Source organism: Diospyros lotus, chromosome 1 (assembly GCF_014633365.1).
Source record: "Diospyros lotus cultivar Yz01 chromosome 1, ASM1463336v1, whole genome shotgun sequence".
Classification (NCBI taxonomy): Eukaryota; Viridiplantae; Streptophyta; class Magnoliopsida; order Ericales; family Ebenaceae; genus Diospyros; species Diospyros lotus.
Window position 1 is genome coordinate 41,330,878 of NC_068338.1, and position 25,416 is coordinate 41,356,293.

At 36.0% G+C, this 25,416-nt stretch overlaps 2 protein-coding genes and 1 pseudogene across 3 annotated transcripts; all 3 read left to right on the top strand.

Annotated features, from left to right (window-relative positions):
* The first annotated feature begins 1,110 nt into the window (after positions 1–1,110).
* On the top strand, positions 1,111–11,135 carry LOC127807575 (phosphatidylinositol 3,4,5-trisphosphate 3-phosphatase and protein-tyrosine-phosphatase PTEN2A). Of its 2 annotated transcripts, none has more exons than XM_052345559.1 (13): positions 1,111–1,307; positions 2,647–3,155; positions 3,849–3,950; positions 4,038–4,094; positions 6,496–6,561; positions 7,286–7,462; positions 7,574–7,660; positions 7,777–7,841; positions 8,045–8,121; positions 9,328–9,374; positions 9,490–9,620; positions 9,768–9,837; positions 10,224–11,135. In XM_052345559.1, the coding sequence occupies exons 2-13, from the start codon at positions 2,727–2,729 to the stop codon at positions 10,761–10,763; spliced, it is 1,848 nt and encodes a 615-aa protein (XP_052201519.1). In that variant the 5' UTR covers positions 1,111–1,307; positions 2,647–2,726; the 3' UTR covers positions 10,764–11,135. The 2 variants fall into 2 exon arrangements, with proteins under 2 accessions (XP_052201519.1, XP_052201512.1); XM_052345552.1 differs by having other exon boundaries at positions 1,112–1,307; positions 2,664–3,155.
* A 1,381-nt stretch (positions 11,136–12,516) lies between these two features.
* Positions 12,517–16,457, top strand: LOC127795148 (protein SRC2-like). Its single transcript, XM_052326635.1, has 6 exons — positions 12,517–12,835; positions 12,934–13,060; positions 13,382–13,453; positions 15,543–15,588; positions 15,698–16,016; positions 16,096–16,457. The coding sequence occupies exons 1-6, from the start codon at positions 12,685–12,687 to the stop codon at positions 16,131–16,133; spliced, it is 753 nt and encodes a 250-aa protein (XP_052182595.1). The 5' UTR covers positions 12,517–12,684; the 3' UTR covers positions 16,134–16,457.
* A 2,298-nt stretch (positions 16,458–18,755) lies between these two features.
* Positions 18,756–20,742, top strand: LOC127797950 (cyclin-D3-1-like; annotated as a pseudogene).
* The last annotated feature ends 4,674 nt before the right edge of the window (positions 20,743–25,416 follow it).

Consider the following 25,416-nt stretch of genomic DNA (forward strand, 5'->3'; position numbering starts at 1 on the left):
AATAATGACTTATTTGACATTAAAAAAAAAAAAATCCCAAACATTGTTATTGCATCCCAAAATTAAATAGGTTAATTTTAAGTCCAATTTCATAGGTATTTTTTTATAGGTGTCTTATAATAGTTGGGATCTAATTGGTAATTGAAATATAAGGTGTCACACTCTAACTCGGTTATGGCCATGGCTATTGGCTGGGTTCATTAGGACCTAGCCACAGCTGGGGTTTGGCAGGAAATGCTGATTTCCAATATATATAGAACATAAGCAGTAGATTAGAAAGGTGATGTGACAATATAAAAGATAGTTTAAAACTTGACTACCATACATAATAAATGAATAGTACCAATATCATTGCTCAAATTATACAAACACTAAAAATTAGCATTGAAAAAGATTAAATAATATAAAAAGCATGAATCACGGATTAAATATTCAAATCTCATTGTCCAAATACATACAAAAATTAGTTTGATATTGACTTTTTGGGTAAATTACACCTAATACCCTGAGGTTTCATGAAAGTGCAAACACAGCCCTTATGTTTGTGATAATAATAATTTTATTAAACAAATTAGTGAACTAATACTCCCCTTAGTTTAATGATTGATCCAATTTCAATAACTAGGTTTTTTGCAGTACACATGAACATGCCCATACCCATTAAAATCTCATTACCATTTTTATTAGTTTTTTATTTATTTATTAAAAACATAGAATATATGACATAAGATGACCCATGGTTAAAAATAATACCCCAATCACCCAAAAAAATCTATAACCTTAACTCCTAAAATAGGGGTTCCAAATCTTGTTCTTATCTTATTAACAATAATTTTACTTGTGCAAATATCAAATAAAACAACTATATTTGATTGTCAAAACCTGAAATCAAGTAAAAATATACTGAATATTTCACTTATTTGACTAACCATTGCTTAAACAAAGCAAATAAGTCAGAATAAATGTCATTGGTCTGTCAAATAAATAAGTTGACAACCGCCCTGGCCCAATTAAAAGAAATTGGAAAGTAAACAAAATAATGGGGTTCTAATATAATTAGAGCAACACCAGGGGTCCATTTTAAAATAAGATAAGAAATTTGACACACTACTCGAAGTCCAATACAGAACGGATATGGAATCAAGGGTTTGTTCAACCTGTCCGCTTCATTTGCATAGAGTAGGGATAGATACGAACTAGGAAAACGACGACGAGGACGACGACCACCGCCACTCGAACCGCCATATTACTCGCCGTTCCGGCAACTGTATCCGCCGCCACCGCCATCTCCACCACTGCCCTTTCAGGTAACCTCATACTCTCCTTGGTGCAAATCAGAAGGTCACGGTATTTACATATACATATATGCACGTACTTTTATAATCTGTCCAAATTTGATGAAATCTCGGAGGTTTGGAGATCGGGAGTGAGAAAATAGATTCAGATCGGGGATCGTTTCTCTGTTTGGTCCAATCATGAAATTTTCTTGCTACCTATTGTTCCAATTTCATTTGCAATAAGTAGCTTGTACTAGAAACTTCCCTGAATGGAAATAGGTTTTACTGTTTATTCCTTTTATCACTCACCTGAAGGTTTTCCTTAGACTTATCAATTTAGATGACATTTTTTTTTTTTCTGTGGACTTGTGAATTTTGTCGAGATAATGAATCAAACATCTAAATCATGGTATATAAGAGGATAACAATATCACTCTAATTCAAGTGTCACTCTAATCAAACATCCTTGTTTTTTGTTTCCTTCATTATATTGAACAAGTGATCAAAACTTACTTTTTCTGGGTTTTGGCGACTGTTTTAATTTAGACTTCTGTGGGTTTTCAATCACTGCGGTACTGACCAGGCACTGAACCAAAATTACATGCTTGTGTCTGCTTCGCTGGACTGAATATTGGCCGTAACTAATGTCTTTTGTCTATCCTTAAGTCAGCTTGATGAGGTGATAAATTTTGGTATTTTATTTTGAGTAACCTTCTATGACCAGACCAATTGTCAGAATTGAGTTTCTGAAATTACTTAGTATTATCTTGTTATTCAGGTTACGAGCTTCATAATGAACTGCAATGTTAAGTGTGCCTGACAAGTTGGCTAGATATTGCATGTCAGATGAATTGGTTTTTTTAGTTCATCCCTCCAAGTCAGGGTCTTTTCCCATGAGTGTCGAAGATGCATCCTTCTCCCTTTCTTGGACAAACCTAATATTCATTTTATCTTGTTCACCTGTGAATATATCTATTAGCTTCAGTCTGCTTCTTTCCTCTCTTGTTGGGAATATATATTTAATATGGTTATGTGGTAATTCTCCACTTATTTCTACCATACAGATCCACCTGGATTTGGTACTAATGTAAATGTTAAGTTTTAACATGAAAACATGCCCCAAAGTGGTCAATAGATGGTGCCTTTATTTATTTATTTGTTTATTTTTGCCCGTTGGTATTTGAAGAAACTCTCCCTTAATTTTAGAGGTCGCACAGAAATAAAATTGCCTCGATGCTTGTGTTGTTTCATTTATTTTGTAGACTTACATTTTTATTTATTTATTTAGCAAGTGATTTCACCTATTATTTTTTCATGTATTTTCATATCTTTCCTCTTTCTCCACCATTTATTTATTGGTTATTTTAAGTGTGTTTGTGATTGCAGGGTTTGTAACATCTGATGTGCTAAGTACTTTCCATTTGTTGCTGTTGATATCTTTGGGCTAAAATGGATTTGGGATCCTCCAATTCTTCAACTCCACAACCCATTACAACTCCAGATGCACAATCTGCAATTACTGCAGATTCTGGACCAGATAATTCTGCACATGATGCACCATCTCGGCTGTCGACTTCTGGTATATCTACATGGGCCAAAAATTTGAAAATTCCCCAGTCACGGGGGGGCACACAAGATGAATTACCATCAGGAACTTCTGGAAAATCAACCTTTGCTCGTTTCACTAGTGGGTTAGGATTGCGCTTATCTCCGAAATCTTCTCCGCCAGAAAATACTTCTGATGAAGCTTCACCTACAGCACAACCTGGTTTTATTGGTAATCTGACTAAGGGTTTAGTTGACTCATCTAAGAATGCCGTGAAGGCAGTGCAAGTCAAGGCTCGGCATGTTGTCTCTCAGAACAAGCGAAGATACCAGGTAGCTTCCTTGTATAATTACTGCTTTGTTTGCTTTTGGTTGGGGGGGGGGAGGGGGGGATGTTTGAGGCAAATTGTTTGACCTCCAAACACAAATATAAATAAATAAAATAAAAGGGTGTCTCCAGTGCACCAGTCTCCTCATTTGCAAGGGTCAGGGGAGGGTTACAAAAATAAATACAACAACTAGCAAGCCTTTATCCCAGTCATATCTATCCATGGTCTTATCTTTTGTTTATATAGTAAATTAGCAAAAAAATGCCCAACTTTCAGTCTTTCACTGAGCTTTCAAATTTATACTCAACTTCTTAATTTGTTCAATAGGGACATTTACCATTTAGCTTCAGTTTTAGACTATTGTTTGCTTCCATTTATTTAATTGATGATGTCACAAGCTGAGGTGGACATAACGTGGTTGCCACATCTCTCTCTCTCTCTCTCTCTCTACATGAAAACGAGGTGGACATAACGTGGTTGCCACATCTCTCTCTCTCTCTCTCTCTCTACATGAAAACCTTCAAACCTTTATGCATTGAAAGACATAAAAACTTGATGCTTGCCTACAAAGGAAGACTGCTTTCTGACGGTTTACATGGATGGAATTGTATTTCTTGGTCTTTCTTGCTATTATGAATCATGATATACAGAAAAGTAATGGGTTGATCTATAATTATAATCCTTTCACGTTTTATAGGAAGGAGGCTTTGATCTAGATATGACATACATCACAGAGAATATAATTGCTATGGGTTTCCCTGCTGGTGATATGAGCTCTGGGTTTTTTGGATATGTTGAGGTAAGAAAACTTAAGTTTTTTACAAGGAAACACTCAATAGTGTACAATATTATTCCAACATTTAGACTATTTGAAAATTTGATGCAGGGTTTCTACCGAAATCACATGGAAGAAGTGATCAAGTTCTTCGAAACCCATCACAAGGTAATGGCAACCGTTCGCAATGCATGCACATGTAAATCTGAATGTGCAGCATTACATTACAAATATTAGAAAAACCTGTCTTGCAGTTATAATATGTAACAGTTGTTACTCAAAATGTTCAATGTCTAATACAGTGATATCAAAAACTTCTAAAGATTGCTCTTGAGATTGTTTTTGTGGGACATTTCCCAAAATTTGCAGCTTAGAAGCACATGCTTATTCATTTCTATGTTGCTTGCTAACCCAACAACAAAGATCGATTAAATTCTTTCTATATGATATTGGCGAATCATATTTACTTTTAAGAGGCATGGACACTTCTAAGAATATGCTGTATTTTACTGAATACTGGCCCTCATCTGGCAGTTTATGCTACACCTGGAGAATTGTCCAAACGTGTCCTATTATTAAAAAAAAGAGGACAATTTACAGGCACTCAAGTGATACCAAAGTCATAGTAAGGATCTTATGCATCAACCATTTAAGTAAATTCAGAACCATGTTGTGAGTTATTTCAGTAAGTTAAAATCAATTAAAAATAAATACCATATAGATCCATGTTTACTAATCCTCCCCCCTTTGGGGTTTTTAGCTTCAAGAATTTTGAAACTCAATTTTTATGAATAGCATGCTCTAAAATAGATTAGTACCTTTTTAGTGCATAATTTCTATTCTGTTGATTATCAATAATTCTTGTGTATAAATGTTATTTATTATTTGATGTTCTTGTTATGTCTTGTCCTTATCTCTCCAAAAATTATGTTGTCCAGATGTCACTGTGAAAAATCCAAATCCTTGCTTCTTAGCTCGTGGTTCTTTGCTATTTTGGTATCTTTCATGACCACTTCAGTCTCCGTTTTGAATAGTTTGCTTTCTTTTTAGTAAGAGAGGATTGCCAGAACAATTTGTCTCTGATGTTTTGAAGCAACAGTCCTATTTGTATCTGTAACATTATCGCTCTACTAATTAGTTCAAGTTTAAAGAAAGAAAAAACAAGCTTTGTATGTTGTATTGAGCCTTCATTCTTGCTGATTCTGAACCAAGCAATGATTTTCTCATTTTTTGCAGTTGGCTTTGGGTATGAACTGTCTAATCTTGATTTTTTCTTCATTATTTGCTGTGCCAGGCTTACAAATGGCCCCCCTTGGTGGCAACGTGATACATCAATCTGAATATGATCAGTTTTAGCCAGATTGGTCTGAACTGAATAGTTTTTTTCTTAATTATATTTAGAGTGTTTTGTGATAAAGAAAGTACACCAGTTTATTTTTGTATGTTTCTGTTTGCTTTCTGATCTAGAATATGTTGTCTATTACATCTCTGTTTGTAAATGGAACACATGTAAATGGTAAGTTGGTGATTTCTGGTAGTTGGTGAGTCTCTGAATTCCGTCCTGATCTTAATATGATAATTAGTTTATGTTAGAAGATGTATTAATGTTTTCTCATAAGTTTGATTGTATTTTGACCTGTTTGGCCAAAACTGGAATGCTTGAACTTTGGTACATTTCAGTCCCTTCTGTTATTCATGATCTTGAATAACAGAAGGGAAAACATACCCTGAATACCCTTGCATTTATATGAACCATTTTTAATTATCATACCTCTCTAAACGTACCCAGTACCTTGGTACTTTTGGCTCAAAAGTGGAATGCTTGAACTTTGGTACATTTGGCTTGTTTCATGCACCTACCATTTGAGACCTTGCATTTATCAAAGTTTTGGTATACAAAATATGTAGAAAAGTAAAGCACAAAGCAATATTAAGGTGAACACAAATGTCCTGGATAATGGTTACTGCAAAGAATACAGATAATTCATATGAAACACTTTTAACTATCTGTTGATGTGCTTATGCCTTGAAACACATTTCTCAATAGGATCGAAACATAAATTACCTCTCTAAATCAAGTTGGCCTCTGCCGACCGATTTATTCTGACATCAAGTTCATCTGACATCAAGGTGAACCTCTATCCCAAACATCTGAGCCAAATAACCACATAATTTCCAATTAGTTTATCTTGAGGTGTTTGGACCTGCAGTTTGTTGCCTTAAAGGGTAGGTGCATGTCTTACTTGCCTTTGTTATTCCTACCTGATTTATTCTCCTAATGAATGAACTAAGGCACTGTCTGCATGTCTTGGTTACCCACAATCTGGTTCAGATAACCGTCAAACCACCTTTACCACTTAATGATCTCGACATGTGTCCTAATCCATTCTAATTTCAGTGGGTACTCCAAGCTAACCACATGGTTCTTGTGCACCTAAAAATGCCTACAAAAGTTGAGGAGAAAAGAAAATTGATAGTTTTGTTAAATAGTCCAGTACTCTTAGTTGTGCATTTAATATTTCTCAGGATAAGTGTGCCTCAATTTTTTTCTCTACTTTTATGAATGCAGGGTAAATATAAAGTGTACAACCTTTGTTCTGAGAGGCTGTATGATGCATCACTATTTGAAGGAAAGGTGCGTTATATGATGTTTAATTGTTAATTAGCCTGATGATGAAACCTGTGGTCATGTCTCTTTTGTGAATCATTTTAGTGATTTTGACAGCCAAGACATGCTTGGGCAATATTAACACCTTATTTTTATGATTGATAATCGTGGATTCACTTGTCTATGGGCCCAATTTCTGCATAACCTTTAAAAGGAATGGGTTCTTCTGCTTTATGCAGAATGAAGCCTCTAGTTTCTGTTTTTGATCCTTCTAATGTTTTGCTATTCTAAAAATTGTAGTATTTCATCAACATTTCCATGAGTTTCCAGGAAGGAAACTGTTCAACTTTGCCAGGATTTCTTGCAGTTGCCCACAGTGCATTTTGCTGGACTTCAAATGTCTATTGAATCTAAAATTTTGGCACACTGGTTACAAATGAAAGTTAATGATGTAATCTATTTGTTGGTATTACTTAAGTGTCAAATTAAATTATGACTGGAAGATTTTGTTCTTACTGGTACTTGGAAAGGGGTTGTTGTGGTAGACGTTTTTCTGTTTAACTTTTAGTTCCATTACTAGTTACAAATTATGGCACACTGGTTACAAATTATGACTGGAAGATTTTGTTTTTCTGTTGATAGGAGGAAAATATCAGGTTTGTTTTTGCAGAGGATGCTTTCCATGTAGAAATAAGGCTTTTAGTTGGATGATTTTTAATTGGTAACTGCAATTATCTTATGCTCTATGCAGGTGGCTAGTTTCCCCTTTGATGACCATAATTGCCCTCCTATTCAACTCATAACGTTGTTTTGTCAAAGTGCATACTCATGGTTGAAGGAAGATATTGAAAATGTTGTGGTTGTGCATTGTAAGGCTGGAATGGCCAGGACAGGGCTCATGATTTCTAGCCTCCTCTTATATTTGAAGGTAAATTATGTCCTAACATGTGGGCACAAGTATATTGCAATAGGTCTAAATGCCTTTTGGTTCAATTATTCACTTTCCCAATTGCATTTTTGCATTTGCATCTATCTGCAGTTCTTTCCCACAGCTGAGGAGTCCATTGATTACTACAACCAGAAAAGATGTATTGATGGGAAAGGGCTAGTTCTCCCAAGTCAGATTGTTAGTCTATTTACTCTATATGATCCCCCCCCCCTCTCTCTCTCTCTCTATTGTTGGTTTTTTTATTTTTTCTTTCCATCTTATCTCATAATTGTGTTTTCCCTCCGCATTTATAGAGATATGTCAAATATTTTGAACGAGTCCTAACCTACTTTGGTGGAGAAATACCTTCAGGACGAAGGTATATTCCTTGCTATGCACATTTTTAACGTCTAGTTTCTATTTTTTGTATGAAAAGCCTAATGTCTTGTCTCATGAGTATTAATCCTTGAAAATTAACAATCTCACTATGGGCTTTCTCTCTATGAGAATAGAGTTTAATGCATAGCCAACTCCAAGTTGGGATTCAGTTTGTTGATTTCAACTAATTCAAACCATTTGCAGATGCATGCTCAGGGGTTTTCGACTTCACCGGTGCCCTTACTGGATTAGGCCCTCCATTACCGTCTCTGATCATAATGGTATGTCTATTTCCTACAGTTCTTGTTTTCTTGTAATAATAGTTGATCATATTTCTGAACTTTGCTTCATGATTCATATTTTGTTAGATTAGTTCTGTCTAGCTCTCTCAATTCCTTCTGGTAAACATGATTGCACTGCATATGCATGTATCTTATACTGCGAGTTATCCTAGTCTGTCATCATGCTAATCCTCATTGGTTTTGCTTCTCTCTCCCTCCTTGACAAATCTGCTACGTGCCACAGAATTATTGGCTCTCTTCTTACTTTTTCAAGGCTCTCTCTCTCTCTCTCTCTCTCTCAAACTGTAGACAGTAATTTAGATAATTAATTATATATATATATTTAACTAAATGTACTAGGAGTGGTTTAAATTGTAACATTTATTTTTTGAGGATAAATTTAGAAAAAAACAGGGACATTACTGACATGGCTTCATTTTGAAAGGAAGACCAGTTGTTCACCCCTTTCCAATATGGTATGGATTGGTCTGGGTTCTGATTAGTTTTATTGGTAGGAGAGTAGGCATATTCTTTGAAAATCTCAGAAAAGTGACCCAAATGAAAAGGTTAATTGGGAATTTTTTTCTTATTCTTTGACTGATTGTCCATTTCTAGTGATAAAACTTGCTTCCAGGAGCTGCAATTTAGTTGCTTCCTAGCATGTGGACCACAGATCTGCAATATGATTATGCAGTTGGGTAAAGGAATCAAGTTAATTTTTTTCCAGTTTTTGTCAAATACTGTTTTTGAATCAGTATTTGAGCTATTGTTGTGCCAAACTTCCAAATTAGTTCAATTATATTGTCAAACCTTGAACAATTGATTTAGTTGGAGGTATGGTGATGGTTCATGTCATTCTTGTAGAAAAACTAGTTAGTTTTGTCTCCACGGAATCACTTTCTGGGATTAATAAACAATTGGCTTGATTATTATTGTACTATGTATACCTTCTTTCCACAGTAAAATTACTTTCTTATCCTATTTTATCCTTTTCCAATGTATCGTATATTTGCGCGGTTTATAAGACTGAGCACAGATTGTAGTATGATTACAGGAAGAGGCAATTTGATTCCGGATTACAGATCTTGATATTTTACACTTTTGTGGCCTTTATGGCCCCAAAATTCATCTCACTGTAATTCAACCATCAAGACTTGTTTGTGCCCTTAAGAGTGTATCTATTTGTGGTGCTTTCCTTTATTGCAGGTGCTATTTTCACCACAAAGAAGCATCCAAGAACAAAGGATCTCTCGGTAGGTCTATTCAATAATTTGGTGACGACCAAGTCTGACTTCTGTAACAGTGATGATTTTGCTTTGTTTTGAACTTGGTTGCTAAATTTTGCTTCACCCTTGCATGGTTATGCAGCCGGAAGACTTTTGGTTTAGTGCCCCAAAGAAAGGGATCATGGTTTTTGCTTTGCCTGGTGAACCTGGTTTGACAGAGTTGGCTGGTGACTTCAAAGTTCATTTTCATGACCGACAAGGAGATTTTTACTGGTATACCTTCTCCCCTCCTTGTTTCTCCAGAATAACAGTTTTTTATTTTTTTTGTCTAAAGAGAAGGAAATAGAAGCACTAAGGTCCCTGGAATTTCACATTATCCTTAATTGATTATACAACTTACTGGTTCTATTGACTCTGCAGTTGGTTAAACACAACAATGATCGAGAATAGAAAATTTCTGACCACAAGTGATCTTGATGGGTTTGACAAGGTAACATGAAATTGGCTCTTTGCAAAACAAAGTTAAACTTATGTACAAAAATGAAACCCCCCCGCCCCCCAAACACACAACACACACACACAAACAAAACCACCACCACCTTCACCAAGTTGAGTAGCCTTGTGCATCAGGGATGCCCTTTTAATAATAATGAAATAGATGCTCCACAGCCCATGCTGGTGGTACCTTTAAGAATTCAACTTCTGGGGATTAAATATTGTCTTTTCCTGGAAAAGATATCCGAGACAAATTAAGCAAGCTAGAGTGCTTTTTTTTTTGGCTGATTGAGACACTTTTTTGTTTTTCATCTCATTGTCTTTTGTTGCGATGTTTTTCACCAATTTTAAGCTATATTTTCTGGTATGGACTGCCCACAGAGGAAACTGCCATCTCCTGGATTTCAAGTGGAAGTTGTGCTTGTGGACCACAGTGCAACGGTTCCCACAAGGCCCCAAACAGAGCCTGCTACTGATACATCTGTTGAAAGTTCAGGCACCACTCCTGTGCCAGTTGCTGGAGATACTCCCACTAAGAACCCAAACAGAGACTCGGGAAGCAATGAGAAGGATGACGTATTCTCAGACAGTGAAGCCGAGGAAACAGGGTCTTCAAAAAGCCGGCAATCTGCAGCTGCATCTGACACTGGAGGAACTTACGATGCAAAGGCATCCAATTCAGACTCTACTAATGCAACCCAAGTAGCAAGTTTGAGTCGCCAAACCGAGCAAGTCTCTCTGGGGCAGACGAACTCCATGCAGAGCCATCCTATAAGTGAGCCAAAAAATGATGCAACCGCAGGAGCTGTGCCGGGACTTGCAGCCCCTAACCCAGAAGGGGAGGTAAGCGATTTCAAGGCAATGGCCGCTGATGCTTCTGTTTTCACATTTGGAGATGAAGACGACTACGATAGCGAGTGAACCGAGGGCTTGAACAAATAGCTTGGAAGTAAGATGTGTATATAAATGGTCTGTAAGCAGTCTTAGTGCCCCCACTTCTATATTGACATCTTCATTCCATTCATTCTATTCTGAAATGTGGCAAATCTTGTTTGGGCCTTCTTGTTAATGTGAATCAGTGTGCAGGTGGAGTTCAAAACTATGACTTCATAAACTCGTAGCAGTGTTGAATTATTCAACCATATTTTTTTTTTTATCAGTTCCAAGTTGTCCAAGGAATAAATTAAATTGTAGTTTACTAGACTTACCAACTTCCTCCTGGCTGTAAACACTCTCTGGTTCTGCCTGTAGTGCGTATTTTTTAGTGGTTGTCAATGCACTGCCCATTACTCATTGCCAAGTTGCCAGTTTTAATTTATTTATAATTATTTGTTATTTGCTTTAATTATTATTGGTTTGTGTATGGATTTTGCAAAGCATTGACCTTAGGGATGATTCCTTTTTTTTAACTTTCTTGTGGTAGAGGAAGAAAAATCCTGGTTTTTAAAAATTATATTTTTGACTTCAAAATCAGGTAAGTTTGAATTGATACAATGTATTTGCTGATTTGATGGATGGATGAATGAATTTGAGAAGCTTTTGGCAGCCTCCACCACCCTCTAGTCTTATAAAGTAAGTTGTGATAAAAAATGCTTATGGGAATGAAAATTAACATTTAGGTAAATTATCCATAGACTCTATAAATAGTTTTGAGTTACTTTGAAGTAAGGCGTGATGATTTATTTATTTTTAATCACCAGAATCTGTTAAAGTTGTAAGTTAATGCAATTAAATCACATCGTTCTGACACGCATATGCAGATAGTAGGTGTAAGCTTTCATTCATAGAAATTTAAGGAAAAAAAGAAGAAGAAAGAAATATCACTTTGACAATTATAAAAAGGCTAATTTAGTCATTTGAATGAAATAGTAGAACAATATGCATAGAATTGACAAACCCCAACTAGTTGCACTAATCTATGTCTTTTTATTTAGTATTTGCACAATATCAGGTAGATATTATTCAATATATGATTCTGCCAAACCATTCACTTTGTTCAATTATTTATTAAAGTCAATGATTTATCTCACATTTTAAGAAGTCAAACCGCTAATATAATCCCCAAATTCAAAATTCACATTCTTGGAGAGAGTAGGCAATACTCTAATTTATCGATTCAGTTTTAAGTGTGTTTTAAATTATTAGACGAAAATTATTATCTTAACAATATTATTTTTTAATTATAATGTACTAATTTCCTCCTTTTGTAAAAGTAAAAGTAAAAGAAATGTTATATAATTATTTTTATTCCAATAATTTGAAGTAATTATTGAAACTAAGAGACACTTTGTATACTCTAATCTAAATTATCGATTAAGTTAGGTATTAACAAGATTTTTTTACTTACATAACAATAAGCTGATATTTTAAAGAAATATACTTAGACGATGTTTACGACGAAACTACGATATTAATACCTGATATTAGATTTTAATGATAATCTTATTAATTTCTTTATTTCTTAAATTTAATAAATATATTCATGACAAAACCGTTACGCAACTCTTTAACACTTTAAGCTATTATTATTACTAGGTCACTGACCGATGGTCACAAAATGTTATGAAGGCTCAATTTTCCACGGTTGACGGAGAACAACATAATAATAATTCCAATTATTCCGTTATCAGTCAGTCAGTCAGTCACGTGGCCAGTGGCCTGCTTTGCTGTATTGGTGGCGTCAACTACGACTCGGCACCCACCAACCAGCTAGCCACTTGAGTCGAAATCCGGTTAACGACTATAACAAGAGACCATTTACCGCCAAATCAAAGAGCAGCCGCGAGCCAGCACACGTGAAAATCCGATTTGCTTCGTCTCCCTATCCTCGGCTTAGCCTTCGATGTCGTCGGTCGCCGGCATTCAAGATCGCCTCCTCGAAGTCACGGTGGTTGGTTGCAGCAAATTGAAGGACACGGAATGGATTTCGAAGCAGGATCCCTACGTTTGCCTGGAATATGGCAGCACCAAGTTCCGCACTCGGACCTGCACCGGTACTGTTCAGATCTCTTTGTTTTGCTTCTTCATATTTCTTTGACGTATTGCTAGGATGCGGTTGAATTTGGATCTTTTGTGTTTTTTTGAAATGAAGACGGCGGCAAAAACCCTATATTTCAAGATAAGTTCACGTTCAAGATGATTGAGGGGCTTCGGGAGCTGGACGTTAGGGTTTGGAACAGCAACACGGTCACTCTCGACGCCTTCATTGGCAGCGGAAAGTAAGTGGATTTGCTCTTTCGTCTTGGTTTACTGGAGGCACGTTTGATTTTGTTTGTGCTAATTAACACGAAGTCATTCTGTTGAGACGTCCAAAAAATTAGCTTGAGGATCTCCTATTGTTTGGTTTATGAATGTGTGCTTCAAAAGAAATGACAGAGTAATTTAGAAGTTCTTGAGGCGTTCTATCTCTGAATAATTGAACTAATCTTCTAATTGTTCAATTTAGAATTTTGAGGACAATCAAACAGGCCCATGCATTTCTCCTAAACTTACAGTTTTATTTTGCCTCATCTGTTTGGGGTGATCTTTTCTATTTATAGGGTTCAATTGCAAAAGGTTTTGACTGAGGGCTACGAGGACAGCACATGGCCGCTGCAGACTAAATCCGGCAGGTAAACCCTCTCAGTCATGCACCCTGAACCGTAACAGAATTCCATTTGACTACTGACTTATGAAGAATTAACGCATTCTGAAGATAGTACAAAAAATTTGGGCTAATTTGTGTTATAATTTTAGTAATTGCACAATAAGTTTTCTCATAAACTTTGTCGAGCGTGAGAAATCATAGGCTGAACTGTAATGTGAACTAGCCTTAATGGATGGTTTCTTTCCATCAGTGTCCTTAAAGGAACAAGAAAACAATAAGAATCCGGGTGGATTCTGACTACAGTATGGACATCCCAAGGAGCATAAAATTCAAAATTTTGGTTTCCATATTTAGCTTGATCTGCTATATTTAATGTTGTTTTAAATGTTAGATCCCCTCCTTATCTTGTTCACGAGAAAAAACTAATCTCTCTACTTTAACATTCTTAACTTCTGTTGGTTTAGATTTTAGTCATTTGTTGTATCAATGCACCCCTTTTCTAAACTGAACTTTGCACAAGGTTGATCTTAGCTACTAGTGGTTACCTTATAATTAATATCAATTTAGCTTAACCAGAGCTACAAAGGAGAGTAAAAATAGCTGCTTCGCAAAATTGCACCTCCGGTCTTGCATTCATGTGACTATTAGATGTTTCATTCCTCAGAGCTGTGGAGTCAGTGTTGTCTTCCCTTTCTAGTTTTGCTTAGCAGTAATAACCAGAAAGTTTCTAAAGTTTTCAGGTCAATTCTGGTGCTGAATGGAGTTCAGTACTTTCACAAGTTTTGAGTTAGGCAGTGGCATGCTTGACTTCTTGAAATAGTGAACATTTTGCTTCATTACAACTGGTAAATATGCTCCGTGATGGATCATTATACTGCAGTATAAATATGTATTGCATTTTGACCTATTAAAGGCACATGTTTTAATAAGTATCCTTTTACACCATATACATGCATGAATTTTGACTTGGTTTTTCCAGGAACAAACTTGTAATATAGAATCTGATTGATTGTCACACATTTATGCTTGAGATTTCCTGTTACTACTTTTGAGGTGAATTTTCAGTTCTTCCTAATAATCCAGAGACTCGAGCTTCAGCTATCCTTGATATGAGAAAATTGTATCTCAATTTATTTTCTGAGCTTGGCCATAACTGGGCAAAAAAGATTATCCCTGTAGTAGACATGGGATATACAATACCAAAAAAGCTTTATTGCTTGAAATAGATTTACCAGTTACCACTCTTAAAATAGTGAAGAAACTTACTAGAGCACTTGGTTCTCAGGCCCCTATATTTATAATGTCATTTAGATTAAACTTGTTGAATCAGAAATTTTTCCTCCATCTTTATAAAGCCTCTCTAAATTTTATGGATTCTTTTGCTTCTACACACGTGTAGAAATATTATGTTCTGCATTTATGACAAAGAGTTTAAGCGTTCATAGAGGAAAGTGAATGTTGTGCAACGCCGATTTGTTTGGGTTTGGGGAGATTCTTTTGCTTCTACACACAAGAGCTAGAAATATTCTGCTCACATTTACGACATGGTGTTTAAGTGCTTATAGAAAAGTGAAGTATGCACAATGTCATGACTGGGGAGAGCACTCATAATGAGAGGCAGAGAGTGAAGTTTTGTCCTTTACAAAATGGCTTGTTGCCCATATATATATGTATATATGCTTATACACGAGCAAGTTTGTTTGAGCCCCCTAAATTTTAGGCCGTTTATTTTGGGCCCTCAACAAAATTCCCAGTTGCATTGCTGCTTATTCCAGAGGAGAGTTTTCATTTCTTGTCATACCTTGGCTTATTCTGATGATGACCCGGTGTAATTAAGGGGCTATGAAGAGGTGCAAACTTGTTCAGTTGTTCTTGTGAAGGCTATGCTACTGTGATTGAGAGGAGTTCCTTTTCTTCCCCTCAGTAATGTTTTGCTTTTTGTCCCAAATGAAAATATGGCAAGTGGGTTCATGTGTACCAATCCAGCATGTAAACCTATAATAATCATGATTTTTTTGCTCTTCTGGAGTGCATAATGTTTTTACTATTGTGAGCAATGCATTAGGAACAGAAAATATTTTAGAACTCTCCTAATGCATTTTTCCTCCTCACAGGCATGCAGGAGAAGTTAGACTTATACTGTACTATGGAAATGCCAAGGTTCTGAAATACCATTACCCAATACTCAGTTAAATTGCCGCGTATTCTAAAACGAAGATGCTATGATTATAGCTTCTAATGTATACTTCTTTTTCCGAGTTTGCTACAGAAGACAGCAACAAACTACGTTCCGTCAGCTCCAACATATGTAACACCATCAGCCCCTCAGGTCCCTATGTACTCTACACCACCACCATCTGCAGCTCTTTATTCGTCTCCGGCCCCTCTTTATTCGTCACCACCCCCCGCTAACCCAACACAGGCCCAGTATTCTTTGCCCCCACCCGGTTCAGCTACTTATCCTCCTCCGGGACCATACACTCCCCCTCCACCAGCTGCTCATCCTCCACCATACATGATACCTCCACAATACCAACAGCAACCTCCATATCCACCACCTCCACAGGCGGCGCCCTTCTATGTTCCTGGTAACTCTTGTGATCCACACTTATTTTCAGTATCCACACTCTCAAAATTCACTGAATCTTTTGTTTGCTATTCGTTTAGGCCCACACACTGGCATGTATCCTCCGCCACCATACTGAGACAAATCTCCTCTGACTCCAAGGTCGAAGAACAAGATTTCCAATCTACTAATAGCCATGTATGTTTTCGGCCTTGGCTGACTCTCCTTTCTAACATCAAGGTTTCAATGCTTCTGATGACAAATTTTTCTGGTGCTTGCCAGTGAAATTGTTGATAAGTTGTATTTTGAATAATGTGTCCGTGACACATATCTTCGTTTGGTCATTTTATTTGCCTTCAACTAGGGCATATCTTGTTTGATTTTGCTGTAAGAGCTGTTAATATGAAATTATACACACAAAGTTGTTTAAACTAATGTGCTTAAACCATTTGTTTGCCTACAACTGTGAATCCATAGCGAACAAACTCAAGCTCTCTCCGCTTAATATGATATATATCTTAATTTCTCAAAATTTTGGCAAGTCAAACCTTGTTTGTTATCAGCATACAAATTGAGTCCAAATTAGTAATGTATCCCTTTTCTGGAAATGTGTTGGTGAGGCGTGTAGGGTTGATATTTTGAGCTGGATGGATTGGATTTGTTTTCCGTTGAAAGTCCATTTTGACTATTTCGCTTTAATTCATGCTTCTTTCAAGTATGGAGTTACATGATATTGGCCAAGAAATGATGATGACAAGTCCACATGGACGGTGGTGATGAATGGAAAGAGGTGTCCTCTTAAAGAACAACTGCAGTAAACGAGTTTTCCCCCTGTTGAGCTTTTAACCATTTACTCATCTCGTGGAAGTCTATTAACGACGGACTTCACTTCCGCTAGATAATTCAATCTCATAAAATGGGAGAGGGGGACAGTGGGTGACTGCAATTTAGGGTGAGGGTGCTTGTTGAAGAATATTGATTTTTTTTATTGAAAAGACCAAGGTAGATCGCAGCAGTGGACTGAATAGATGTACTACTAGCTAGGTAACAATACCTAACAATTAATTTTGATTTAGGCAGGTGGTCATTTGAGACAAAAATAATACATGCAGGTTAAATATGAGTCGAGAGCCTTTTTTATGCCTATATATATATCAATGCGCGTATTTTTTTTCTTTTCGTCGGTGCTCTTTTGTTGTGTGTATATTATTATATCCTCCCAAAATGATTAATTTGTGGGATGGGAGTAGGATAAAAATTGCCATATGGAGGTGGAGGTGGAGGTGGAGTGCAAGTGTAGTAGTTTTGACTTTTAAAAGCCAAGTACAAAGGAAGCAGCAGCGACAGCTGTGTTTGCGGTTAAGAGTGAGTGAATTATGAGGAGATAATAACTGTGTCTTACTTTATTAACTGTGTATTAATCTAATAACTGCTGTAACTAATCAATAAAAATGATTCTGTTCTGGTGAGCTGGCCATCACTTCCACCTCTATTCTTCCCCTGCTTCCTCCTCCTGTTAACTAGATAAACGCTCATCCATCTTTATTTTTTATTTTTATTTTTTTATGGGACGCTGGTTGAATTACAAACGAAAATAATTGTAAAAAAAAATTTATATTAATCTAATATATTAATAACTATAAATATTTTTTAATACAATTATTAATTAATAAATCACAATATTCTGCATAGAATTTTAATTTTTATAAGACTTAAAAGGTGCGTGTAAATCAAAGTGAATCTGGAGGACAGGGTGTCCTTAAATTTGGTTCCATAAGAGGCAGTTTTCTTGGGGTCCAGTTTGGTGTGCGTGCCGTTCACACCACCAAATGAAAATCGTATCATCCACCTCTAGGGTGGGGTGGTGTACTCAACTAGCGATTCGATGGGGGGGGGGGGGGGGGGGGGAGATTCTGCTTTCAAATTCGGTAAATATCTTTCTTTATTATTATTTAGATAAAGCTTAAGTATGTATATGTAGGTTTATACTTGCAAAAATTAAGATTTGATTATGTTATTCACTAAATTAATCTCGCTTTTAAGGGTGTAAGATTGAGTGAGTAATGTAAAATATAATTAATATCGTAAAAGTGAGGGGGTGAATTTAAGTAAAATGAGTTATGTGATTAAATCTTTAGTTTTAAATTAAGCTATAAGCTCACTTACATACTTAAATCTATTTAAGCATTCTCTTAATATACGGCTACGGGAGGGAGTTGGGTGGTCTTTCACCATTTTCAACTATCCATCGACTTTAATGAACCAATGATCAGTTTTTGAAATTAAAGATTATATATATATATATAATAAGAATTCTATTATTAATTCCTTGAATGTGTGAATGAATTTTGCCCATTAATTGATTCATTGATGGGATGGGATGGGATGGGATGAGTGAGGCGAAGGACTCGTAGACTTGTTCTATGCACAGCTATATTTGATTATAGATTTATTCATTTATTATGTAAATAAATAAGAAAAGAATGATAATATTTAATCTTATTTTTTATAGTTTGAATTAATGATCATATTACGTGAAATTTTTAATATGCTCTTACCTTAATTTTAGCAATTAATCACCAATTTAGACTAAAAAATAAAATTAAATATTATTAATGAGGAGAAAATTTCATCATAAGAAATTAAATAAAAAAAATAATAAATACAAAACATCCCAAATTATTATTAGAAAGTAGAAATGCCAAGCGCGAAGCCCACTCTGAGATGTGATAACGCCCCTTCCTTTTCTTTCTGTTTTTGAGAAACGAGTCTTGAGAGCGACACAGAGAGAGAGAGAGAGAGAGAGACTCATCAATCGAATGAGCTCCAAAATCTTTTTACTTCTTCTTGTTTTCTCTTTTGCATGATGAGCAGAGTACCGAAAGCTCGATATGGCCATCCACCAAAACCACTCCTTTCTCAGCTTAGAAGATGTTCTCCACTGCCAGGAAATGGATCGCCACTGGGAGGAAGATGATGAGGAGGATCAGAGAGCAACCACAACAACAATTTCTGAATCAAACCCTTCTCTACTAATTCCTCTGGAAGATCAAGATCTCTTCTGCCAAGATGCAGAGCTCGTCTCTCTCTTCTCCAAAGAAGAGGAGCAGATTCCTCACCTCAACCTTGGCAACATTAATGGCGATGCCGGCTCTGCTCGCGCCGAGGCTGTGGATTGGATTCTAAGTGTCACCGCTCGCTGTGGATTCACAGTTGTCACTCCTGTTCTAGCCATTAATTATCTGGACAAGCTTCTCTCTGGCTTCCATTTTCAGAGAGAGAAGCCATGGATGATCCAGCTCGCTGCTGTGAGCTGCCTCTCTTTGGCAGCCAAAGTTGAAGAAACCCAAGTCCCTCTCCTCCTCGACCTTCAGGTATATATATATATGCACATCTTAGGATCGGATTGCACATGCGTAGAAATCATGAGAAAAGATAATACAGAAATTTGACGTCCATATCCGCAGTCAAGAGGCAAAATTTGCAGATCCTTCCGAATTTTATAATTTTGATCACTCAAGCTTAGAGTACTCTTTTGCTTTTGTGTTTGTTGATTAGGGAGAGGAATCCAAGTATCTGTTTGAGGCCAAAACTATCCAGAGAATGGAGCTGTTGGTGCTGTCCACTCTCAAATGGAAGATGCACGTTGTCACCCCAATTTCATTTCTTGATCACGTTATGAGGAGGCTTGGACTGAAGACCCATCACATCCATCAGGAGTTTCTCCGGCGATGTCACCGCCTCCTCCTCTCTCTCGCCGCCGGTAAGCTACGCCTTAGCCTCGGCTGTCCACCCCATTGACCAATCATAAACAGAACAACCCTTCTTCTTGTATCGTCACTTGCTCGCTCACATTCATCTTCCTTAAACATGTTCATCACGGCAATTGACTTGTAAAAGTGTCATATTAAGAATACAAATTCATGCAAAAGAACAATATTGTGACAACATCTTCATCTTTAGGCTGGATTAGATAAAGTCAGATCAAATTTGATGTGGCTTATTTCTCTATGAATAGGTCTCCATTGTATGACTCACTCAAAAACTTCATTGTTTTGAATTCCGCGTTTCTTGTAACAAAACAGATTCGAGATCTGCAGCTTATCTGCCATCTGTGTTGGCCGCGGCGGCAATGCTTCACGTTATGAATGAAATTGAGCCTTGTGATTGCATTGAACGTCAAAACCTGCTTCTGGGCGTGCTCAAGATTAGAAAGGTTTGTACTTTTATTCTTTTGTTGGCTGTGGTGCTTAATTTGTCTTTAAATATTGTTCACGTCTCGGATTGAATTGAAGTACAAAAACAAGGCATTAAAACTATGCTGTATGATACAGGAAAAAGTAGAAGATTGCTGCGAACTCGTAGTTGAATTATCAAGCACTAACAACTCTCGCAAGCGCAAAAAATCAACAAATTCTTATTCCAGGCAGCCCAAATGGCGTGATTGATGCACTTTTTGCTTCTGATGATTGTTCAAATGATTCTTCAGCAGAGTCAACTGATCAAGAAGGGAAAAAGAGCCCAAGAACAGCCAATGAGTGTGCCACTTTTTGTGGAGTTCATTGGCAGCCCTCATTGAGATCTCTCTCTCTCTCTCTCCACATAAAACTACAAATTTACTGTGTTTAAGTTGTCTTTTCATCTGGGGTCCGATTCCCCCACTGGAGGTGGAAAGGAGGGTTGGTGGCTGCAGAGGGAGAAAGAGAGAGTGAAAGACAGAAAAGCAATAAAGAATCTGCAGCTCTGCATCTCTATTTATGGTTCTCTTTCTCTATTCCTCTGTTTTCATCTCTCAATTCAGACCATACTTTCCCCTCATAAATGACACATATCTCTGATTTTTGTGGTGAAAGCCAAGGCAATGCAATTTTTGTTCGCATCTATAGACTATGGATATATGTTCCCATTTATATATCTTCAACTTCTTATTCTCAGTTGTTAGCAGCTAGAATGAAGACCCATCTTTATACATTTGATAATGATAAATTGGCCAACCCAGTAACACCGGTAGGGTCAAATAGCCCATTTACTAAAAAACCATTTTCCCTTGCTTTTTTAAGCAAGGGTGAATGGGTCACTTGACCCAATCAGTTCTATTGAGTTGGCCGATTTAGCAGTCTTTGTTAAATAGTAATTAAATAAATTTAAGGATTACTAATTGTAAAGCCTGTAACATGAGTAGAATAATTCTTTTGTCCATCTAACTCATAATTTGGATTAGCCAATTTGGCTAAAAAAATTATTATTCTATATATTTAATACCTTGCATTTTCACCATTGGATGAGCGTGAGCAAATTTGAGACCTTGATTTTTTGTAACTGGGACCTACTCAACTAGTTATATGGTGGCCTTGATATGATTTATAGGCTCTTATTACACTACAATTCAAAAAATTAAAATAATTATAATAGTCTCCAACAAATTATCATTGCACAATGGGTTTCTATTGGCGCAAACTTCTCTGTCTATGGCGTGTCTTTAGTGGTTTTGATCATGTAGAATCCATTGGTTTCAATCAATGAAACTATGTGAGTTTGACGGAAGGATAAACAAGATAGATCAAAGACAAGACCAAAGGATGGGTTGTTACATATTGAACGACGATAAGATCAGAGGTCTACAAGAATGAGAGTGGTATAGCTGGTAAGTTTCTATTCAAAATCTCATTGATTGCTGACAATAGGTTTTTAGAGAGAAATCCACCATCAACTATGGGTTTCTAGAGAAATTGATCTCTAAAAACCTAGATTTCAAAAAGATCAAGTTCAAATTTTAAAAAGTTTTCACATGATCAATTTTTTCAAAAAATCCCATATTTCGATTTGAGCGATTAGAACCATCATTGTATGAATTGAGTTCTTCTTTTTTCTCTTTCATCTTTTTATTCTTCTCCTTTTGTTGTTTCTAAACAAATTTTGAATCTAGATTAAATTTAGATTCAAATCCAAATTTCCATATGGGTGGCCATATGGAAATTGTGTGTAGTGGCCCACTACCGGATAGTCCCGCTAGTATAGGATATCCGAAAGGAGGTCATCACAAGTGTGATATAGAACAATAACATACAACACCATAATACTATCCTTAGATAAACTCAGCAGAAGCTAACATAAAGGTTTACAACATCTTAGACTATAATCTAAACAAAATGAAATACAAGGGCACTAACAAATTTTACAACATAAAATTTCCTCACACTTGCCTTCATCACAAATGCTAACATAGACCATCTAATTTGGAAGGTCTCTGTACACTTCTAACCCTGGGCTTTAGTCCCACTGGGCTCGCCCTCAACCACTGCTCTACTTGTACCTGGAATGACATGAGAGTAAACAAGGTGAGCCACAAGACTCAGCAAGTGTATTTATAAAGCATAGAGATATAGAATCAAAGGCAGGGATAATCAAGATAGAATAAACAACTCTATGAGGAGATATTAGTATAACGCGACTCATAAGTTCTCCATTTACATTAATTTCTCATGTCGTGATTATTACATATATTATGCACTCGTTCCCATGCTTATGCATATGCACCAATAATAGAGAATTTTTTCGCATAATTCTCAAGGCTCTCACGGCCTATATATATATATATATATATCCATTCATGAATATATATGCATCATGAAAATACATCAACAAATGATAACAATTTGAGTCACGCCTTCTGGGTTGATGGCCACCTCACCCGCGTCAAGCGCTCATAGGATATCCTTTCTCATCCACGGACTTAGCCGTCGCGCAAAATAATAGGTGCGCAAATCAGTATAATCATGCATCACATATGCATATCCCCATTTCATGTCAATCCTCAATGATTAAGAAAAATCTCAAATCATGCTTAACATGCACAATTACATAAATTAAAGTGTGCACTATCTTATGATCACAGGGTAAATTTTAATACATTTATTGACTCATACTTATAGAAATGCCCAAACTAATATTTACGGTATATTTTTACCCCAATAATAATCGCAAGGAATCAAAATTTATACATGCAAGAAACACTAAATCTTGCATGACACTAGACCCTAATGAATAAATGTCATTCCTTAAGAAATGTAGGGTGACACAAAACCCTATTTAGATTTTTGCAATGTTCAATAAGAAAACGAATTAATATTGCAAGATTTATCGAAATAAGGAAAATAAAACCCTTTTATCCAACAATGAGGGTTATCAAGAATAATTCAAAAAAACAATGGAAGAACTATACAAAAATCATAATTTTAAACGTAAGAAGGATAGACTACATAGGAAGAGTTGAATAACAACATATTTCAGAAATTTTCAGATTTCAAGCATATTTTCAAAAATCCAATCTGGGCTCAATATTTGGTCAAATACCACAAACGATATACCAAATCAAAGCCTAATGAGTCTAGTTTCTGGAACATCAACTGGATTTGAAATCGGAAATAACCACAAGGAGATATTCCACAAAAACCGAAACAAGGCAGAATTTGTAACAGTAATTTACAGAATTCTACGTAGAATTCAACAAGGTTGTTATGGGTACAAATCATAACCAAAAATTTCAAATCTTATACCGAATCGAAGCCCATGAAGTCTATTTTATAGAAAAAATAAATGGATCACAATTTGGATATAACCACAGAGCATTATACCCCAAAAACCGAAGCAAGAACAGATTATTCAAAAACAGAGCAGAAAATTTCCAGATTCTGGGCAAGAATTTACAAGGATACTGTAGGCTCAAAACACAGCCAAAAATTCTAAAAAATTTACCAAATGAAGATTATCAAGTCTAGTTTATATAGAAACAAACGGATCTTGAATCGGATATAACCACAGAGAGTTATACCCTAAAGAGTACAACAAGGTCAGTTTACTCGAAAGCAGTAAAATTTCCAGATCTTAGCAGGGATTTACAAGGCTATAACATGATCAAATCTTAGTCAAAAAATTCGATTCTTGTGTCTAAAATGAAGCTTAAGATGTCTAGTTTACAACCCAACAAACGGATCTCAATTTGGATATAAACACAAAGAGTTATAGATCAAAGAACATAACATGGTCAGTGAATCCGAGAATAAGAATTTAAGAGCAACAACTTAAAAATGAAGGAAACAAGCCTTCTAAGATGGAAACAAGGTTGAAGAACTTGCATTAAAAGATAAACAAGAGAAGAAAAACTTACACAATCATAAGGAGAAGAAGAAGAAGAAGAAGATCTTGCGTATGAAACAAGAAGGAAGGGAACTTGCCTTAGATGGTTGCAAATCCAAAGAGATGAAGACACCCCTTGAAATTGAAAATTCCATAGTCTCCACTTAAAGCTTCAATGAAGAAGAACAATGGAGGAAGAAGAGACAATCGGGAGAGGGAGAAGAAGAAGGGAACAAGAAAGTAAGAAGAAAGAAAATGAGGGAAAAAATGTGGGAGACTTGTCTCCCAACTCCTTTCAATCCATCTCCCTTTTAATTTTCTCTAATTTGCCCTTCATACTAACACACACAATTCACATATCTCTTACCCATTTTGGTCATTTTACCATTTTCTTAATCTTTTTTTCTTTTTAATTAAGATACCATTCTCTATGCCCATAGCCCAAGCCCAAGTCAAAATACATATATAGCCCAAGCCCAAGTCAAAATATATATATAGCCCAATCCAACTAAGGCCCAATGGACTTTTCTTGAGATTTGGGTTCAACCCAATTCATTTACACTTAAGATTTAATTATTTATCAATGGTCTAATTCAAATAAGGCCCAAACCCATTTAGCCCACAACTTTGAGACTTTTTCACACCAAATATTATTTTCATTAATTTACCCCCATTACCAACTCATATAATATTTTTAACAATTAATTAATAAAGACAACAACTCTAATGTGCAAACTAAAATACCCATAACACCTAGACCCACTAACGGGTCGTTACATTGTGAGTGTTGGGTATCTGCGATTGACAATCATTATCTCCATAATGGTTTTTCTTATCTCAATAATGATAATACTTAAAATTTTGGGTTTTAGTGTAATAAATTTAAAAGTTTATAATGAAAGTAAAAAAAAAGTACATATTATAAATAACTTAAAACAAATACCAATATTAATTACCTAAAATACCGATGGCCTGAAATACCATTACATTTTCCCTGATGCAATGGACCTCCTTTACATATATAGGTGTGCCGCACGAAGGCCCAGTCAATGGAGAGATACAAAGAGAGAGATTTTGATAGTACGTGAAGCCGAGGAGTAATCTTGTCAGTCTATGCTGCGTTTTGGAGAAAATATTCAGAACAAGTGTTGTGGTATGGCAGCAATGCATGCTGCACATAATTGCATTTCTACTGAGAGTAAAATACACTTGATAGGCCTTATATTTTTAGTTTAATTATGTATAATTTTTATATTTTAAAAATTAAATTGACTGACTCTTTTTTA

What these genes read in the sequence shown, in the direction of transcription:
- LOC127807575 (XM_052345559.1), top strand. Translation starts at nt 2,727, where the DNA reads ATGGATTTGGGATCCTCCAATTCTTCAACTCCACAACCCATTACAACT. An exon ending in GGTTTTTTGGATATGTTGAG is followed by an intron (nt 3,951 to 4,037) that starts GTAAGAAAACTT and finishes AATTTGATGCAG; the next exon opens with GGTTTCTACCGAAATCACAT. An exon ending in ATCTTGATGGGTTTGACAAG is followed by an intron (nt 9,838 to 10,223) that starts GTAACATGAAAT and finishes GACTGCCCACAG; the next exon opens with AGGAAACTGCCATCTCCTGG.
- LOC127795148 (XM_052326635.1), top strand. Translation starts at nt 12,685, where the DNA reads ATGTCGTCGGTCGCCGGCATTCAAGATCGCCTCCTCGAAGTCACGGTG. An exon ending in TGTACTATGGAAATGCCAAG is followed by an intron (nt 15,589 to 15,697) that starts GTTCTGAAATAC and finishes AGTTTGCTACAG; the next exon opens with AAGACAGCAACAAACTACGT. An exon ending in GGCGCCCTTCTATGTTCCTG is followed by an intron (nt 16,017 to 16,095) that starts GTAACTCTTGTG and finishes CTATTCGTTTAG; the next exon opens with GCCCACACACTGGCATGTAT.